Source organism: Habropoda laboriosa, unplaced genomic scaffold (genome assembly GCF_001263275.1).
Source record: "Habropoda laboriosa isolate 0110345459 unplaced genomic scaffold, ASM126327v1 scaffold223, whole genome shotgun sequence".
Classification (NCBI taxonomy): Eukaryota; Metazoa; Arthropoda; class Insecta; order Hymenoptera; family Apidae; genus Habropoda; species Habropoda laboriosa.
In genome coordinates this window covers 150215-154908 of record NW_017100362.1, presented here as the reverse complement: position 1 = coordinate 154908, position 4694 = coordinate 150215, and the positions used below count along the sequence as shown (strand labels likewise).

Below are 4694 nucleotides of genomic sequence, written 5' to 3'. Positions count from 1 at the left end.
TTTATAAATATGCCATAGCTTTTCAGTGGGCATATTTTGTTAGATTTAAATAAATATACATCTGCAATACTTCAAGAAGTGTAAGGAACATTTCGTTGTTAAGAGAATGCTTTATGTTATATAATGCTACGTCCCAAACCCTTAAAGGCGAGTAACGTAATGAGAGAGAGATGATTTTGCTCAATTTTCGGTCTACCGGCTTTTAAAATGTCGTGCTCTACTCAGTAAGAGGGGGCATGTAGTGTTAAGAAAGAAAAGAAAAGGAATCTCGTCTTGCAATCGTCTGTTATACTCATCTCTTATACTTAAGACAATCAGTGACGTTAATGCAGACAACTTTTACCTCAGACGCTGGGTCTATTGAGATTTAGAACTGATATATATATAGGAATGAGGACTAGAACGAGCATTTGGGAGAGAATTGAAGATTTGAGGCACCTGGTGGTCACCGTTCAGACCACTCAGATGTTTGGGGAATTTGAGAAATTCATAAGTACCCGCCTGAGAAGCCCTGGCGCCTAGGGACGTCCAGGCGGACAATGACAAGAGATTTGCACATTAAATCAATATAGCTTCATTTTCTGAGGTTGGTAGGTAAACACTGAAATTTCTTTAGCTGATACTACATGCTCTCATCTATTATCTGATCTAGATTTGTTATGCATATGACATCCTTATCTAACAGCTTATCTAAATTTCAATAAGAAAACAATATAAATAATACTATTTTGTTTCACTGTCAGTAAAAATTATGATCCCTCATTTATTTCCAGGTATTTAAAGTGTTGTTTACATATAGCTTATTAAAAGTATTGCCTTTTTTATTTAAAATACTTTTTTTGTTAGAATAAATTTTGCATGCATCATAAGATCATGGATACATTTCCTACACAAAGGTATGAAACAAAGATTGAAACTTTTGACACATGCATGATCGATGCTGCAAATCAACAACGAGATATATCTCAAACAGTAAGCGGACAAGCAACTTTCCAAACAGTTGAAGTAGAGAATCAAGAAAATCATGAAACTTCAAGCTTACATCAACAGCAACAGGAATCACCACAGCAACATCAACCAGATCAACCTAATCAAATCTCACAAATACAGTCTAATACTCAACAAAGTATGACATTGACTCCAATTCGATTACCAGCCATACTTGATGGAGAATTCTTTACAGTAATTAGAGTAGAAGATAGTAATGTAACAGTTCGATGTTTACAATGTCAAAAGCATTTAAATGGAAATTTAAAATCTACAGGAAATTTTTTAAGTCATATTAAAGTAAGTAAGATTTATTTATTTTTATACCATTTGAATTTTGACAAAATTATTTTATATTTATTAATCTAAGTGTTCTGCAGAGAGTACATCCTTTTATGGTTGATAAAATTAAATGTAAATCAAATCAGAGAAAACCTGCAATGATATATATTGATTTAACAGCTGATAAATGTCCAGAAATAGTAAGAACGAAAAGAGGGTATAGGAAATGTTACAAAACAGTAAATATTTATGATTTTAGTTTATGCAATATGAAATGAAATTTTATAGACACTTTAAAAAGTTATGTTTATATAGGAAGAGTGGCAACCAGGAAATGAAGAAAGCTTTGATCAGTCTAATGAATGGACTGACACTCCTGTAATTCGTAGACATAAATCAGAAGAAGCTGAATGTTCTGATCTCTTAAAAATATCACATAATAATTCATTTGTAATGGTAGATGAGTTTGATGCAATTGGGCGAAATGTTGCAGCTAAACTCAGAAATATGAGATTAGACCAAAGAATTATAGCTGAAAAGTTATTAAATGATATTTTATTTGAAGCACAATTAGGAAATCTTCATAGAGATTCTAACATACATGTATGAGAAAAACATTTTATAGATTAAGGAATGCGTGTAAGTAGATGATGTGAATATAAATGAACGAATGCATAAAGAAGCATATATTTTTTATCAAATCAAATTTATTGATATTTCTTTATTAACATTATCTTATTGTACCACTTTAATACTGGTAATCGCAAAGTGGTTTTTCTGCCAAGGCTAAGCAATCAGATACAAAATAATGTGATGTATTTTACAAACATATTTTTTAGTTTACATCACGAATATCGTGAAATGATTGCAAATCAAATTTTACTCAAATATTATTAAAAGATAAGTATTTAAACTTAATATATAAAGTCTTCAACAATGAAAACGCAAATGAAAAGATATGCATATTTTAATACTTATAAGTATTCACATAAGTATCTACAATTATCTCTGTATATAAATACATAGTACTGTAAATATTATTATACAGGTATAAAATTCACATATAAGAGAAAATGCTGCCGAATCTAGTAACTATTTGTAAAAGTTTTTTAGACGGATCATTTTTCTATAAATATTTCTTAAACATAGCTACCTGTAATTTATAGTAATTGTATGATAAATACATTTTCGAAGCGTTATCTAGTGATTAATATCAGTCCTTAGTTTCTCATTTTACATTTAAATATTGTAATTATAAATTTTAATTGTATTAATTATTCTATTGTCCTTTTATTTCGTAATAATTTTCTAATATCTATTTTGTATGTAAAACAATTCGTATAAACATGAAAAAAAGTCGTGTTAATACGATATATAGAAATTAAAGCATTTATGAAATCACATTTGAATGAATATTTTACCATGAAATAACTTTATATATTTGTCAACTGGTATATATCCTACTCTTCTTTGGTTTAAGTAAAGCACAATAAATTGTAGTTGATAAAATGCACATTGTCATACTTCCAAAAATTACATAAAATGCGTAAGTATACCAAAATCCATCCCAATCTGCATACAAGTACCAAGTTAATGTCAGAAATGTATTTTGCATTAGTACAAAAATGTAATATGGTAACACCCATTTATCTGCATATTTAAATCTGATTTTATATTCAATTATGCTAATTATGTAAACTAATCCTAACCATAGATTAAGAAGAAAAGTAATAATGTCATAATATTTTGCATAATAAAAGAGATATATCAACATGACAGCATAATGTATAGTAAGCACAATACATAAGTAAAGTGGATAAAATTCATAGAATATGGCAATAGCAAGTATACGTGCTAGAATAAAAAAAGACCACCATAGAAAACTCAAAAATTTGCCTACTGGATCATCTTCTTCTAAACCTTTTACTGAATATTTTCGTTGTGGAACTTTTAAACTTTGTATGCTACTTGTGTTTTTATTTGTTTCTGTAACAGATACTGATTTAGTAAATATTTTCTCAGATTCCGAATTTTCTGCAACTGTACATATAGAATCTGGTCTTGGTGGAGCTGGTATATCTGGTATAGGTAAAGGTGTAACTGTAGTAATTCCACGTAAAGGAGTTGGAGGTGGTGTAATGTGTACATTTTTAGGTGGTAAAGGAGGTGTTACAGATACTTGACGGTTTAAAGAGATATGAGAGCCAGGTTGTCCTGCATCTTCATTTTGAATTTTTGTAGATTCCTTTTGTTCTGCAAAATTTTCCATTGGATTATTTGTATGTATAATTTCTTCCTCTTTTACATCAAATTGTTTTAAAGGAGCTCTTTCTTCAAGATCACGAAGTTCCTAATTATAAAAGTTAAATAGATACTTTGAGAGTAAATTACTTTGATACACTTTCAATAATCATATAATATTTTATATTAAAATACCTGAACACAATATTTTTTTAACCACATTGCCCATGGTAATTTTCTACCATTAATACGTTGACTTTCAAATCTTTGAAAAGAGGTAGTTTGAATAGCAAGTATCACAATAGACATAAGAATGGAAAGCACCTTTACAACCACTGTAAAAATAATTTTAGTAATTTCATGTTTATAATTTAATTACACTTACATTGTACATAAATTAAATGAAGGTACCAGATTGATGACTCTGATGAAGTAATGTTCCACGGAAAAGCAAATGTGTTTGAAAAATTGCTTGAGGAGCTGCTTGAAACCATGCTTGTAGAAAGAAGTATAATTCTATAGCTGCAGGAGCAGCTGCTATGTTCAAAGTCTTTGTTCTCTCTTTCCCAGTTAAAATAATAGCCTCAATAGATAATACTATTAGAGCTGCATATCTAGAAAAGTATTATAAATCACATTAATGAGAATCATTAATATTACTATTAAGTTTGTGTAGAAAATAGTAATACCTATAAAGAGAAAAAAATACAAAGCACACCAGTTGACAAAGCTGAAGGCAAAACCAACAAAAGATACCTTTTGTCAGTTTATCATCATCTGTCATCCACCAATCTGGTCTTGAAATAGTTAACATAAAGTATGCAATTGCTGGAGCATACATAAAACCAATAGTACAACACCCCCATACTGGATTATTTTCTTTAAAATGTTGTATAGCAACTACTAAGTCCGCAGAAAAATGAATTACATATACCACACAGGTAACCAATGTTGGAATTAAAAAAATTAAATAAATCTGCTCAGTTGATTTTAAAGGAACTTGCAAGAAACGTGTAGACTTTTTTTCACAAACTGAATCTAAATTGTTTGCCATCTTTCGAAATCAAATAAATTCTTTTTATCTTTTCATCTTTATTTTCTTCTTATATTTCTGCCTTAATAATGGTAGTTTGTCAAATATCTTAAAATATTCATTAAGCTGAAATAAAAATAAAAATCCATAA

General features: G+C 29.2%; 2 protein-coding genes across 3 annotated transcripts; one reads left to right on the top strand and one right to left on the bottom strand.

Annotated features, from left to right (window-relative positions):
- Positions 1 to 537: 537 nt before the first annotated feature.
- On the top strand, positions 538 to 1878 carry LOC108574730. Of its 2 annotated transcripts, none has more exons than XM_017937362.1 (4): positions 538 to 586; positions 847 to 1287; positions 1368 to 1508; positions 1585 to 1878. In XM_017937362.1, the coding sequence occupies exons 2-4, from the start codon at positions 859 to 861 to the stop codon at positions 1876 to 1878; spliced, it is 864 nt and encodes a 287-aa protein (XP_017792851.1). In that variant the 5' UTR covers positions 538 to 586; positions 847 to 858. The 2 variants fall into 2 exon arrangements, with proteins under 2 accessions (XP_017792851.1, XP_017792850.1); XM_017937361.1 differs by lacking the exon at positions 538 to 586 and adding an exon at positions 699 to 773.
- An 835-nt stretch (positions 1879 to 2713) lies between these two features.
- Positions 2714 to 4564, bottom strand: LOC108574733. Its single transcript, XM_017937366.1, has 4 exons — positions 4200 to 4564; positions 3922 to 4124; positions 3706 to 3845; positions 2714 to 3619 (listed from the first exon to the last, which is right to left on the bottom strand). The coding sequence occupies exons 1-4, from the start codon at positions 4562 to 4564 to the stop codon at positions 2714 to 2716; spliced, it is 1614 nt and encodes a 537-aa protein (XP_017792855.1).
- Positions 4565 to 4694: the final 130 nt, after the last annotated feature.

What these genes read in the sequence shown, in the direction of transcription:
- LOC108574730 (XM_017937362.1), top strand. Translation starts at nt 859, where the DNA reads ATGCATCATAAGATCATGGATACATTTCCTACACAAAGGTATGAAACA. An exon ending in ATTTTTTAAGTCATATTAAA is followed by an intron (nt 1,288 to 1,367) that starts GTAAGTAAGATT and finishes AGTGTTCTGCAG; the next exon opens with AGAGTACATCCTTTTATGGT. An exon ending in ATAGGAAATGTTACAAAACA is followed by an intron (nt 1,509 to 1,584) that starts GTAAATATTTAT and finishes ATGTTTATATAG; the next exon opens with GAAGAGTGGCAACCAGGAAA.
- LOC108574733 (XM_017937366.1), bottom strand. Translation starts at nt 4,564, where the DNA reads ATGGCAAACAATTTAGATTCAGTTTGTGAAAAAAAGTCTACACGTTTC. An exon ending in GTATTTTTTTCTCTTTATAG is followed by an intron (nt 4,125 to 4,199) that starts GTATTACTATTT and finishes ATACTTTTCTAG; the next exon opens with ATATGCAGCTCTAATAGTAT. An exon ending in TAAAAAAATATTGTGTTCAG is followed by an intron (nt 3,620 to 3,705) that starts GTATTTTAATAT and finishes TTTTATAATTAG; the next exon opens with GAACTTCGTGATCTTGAAGA.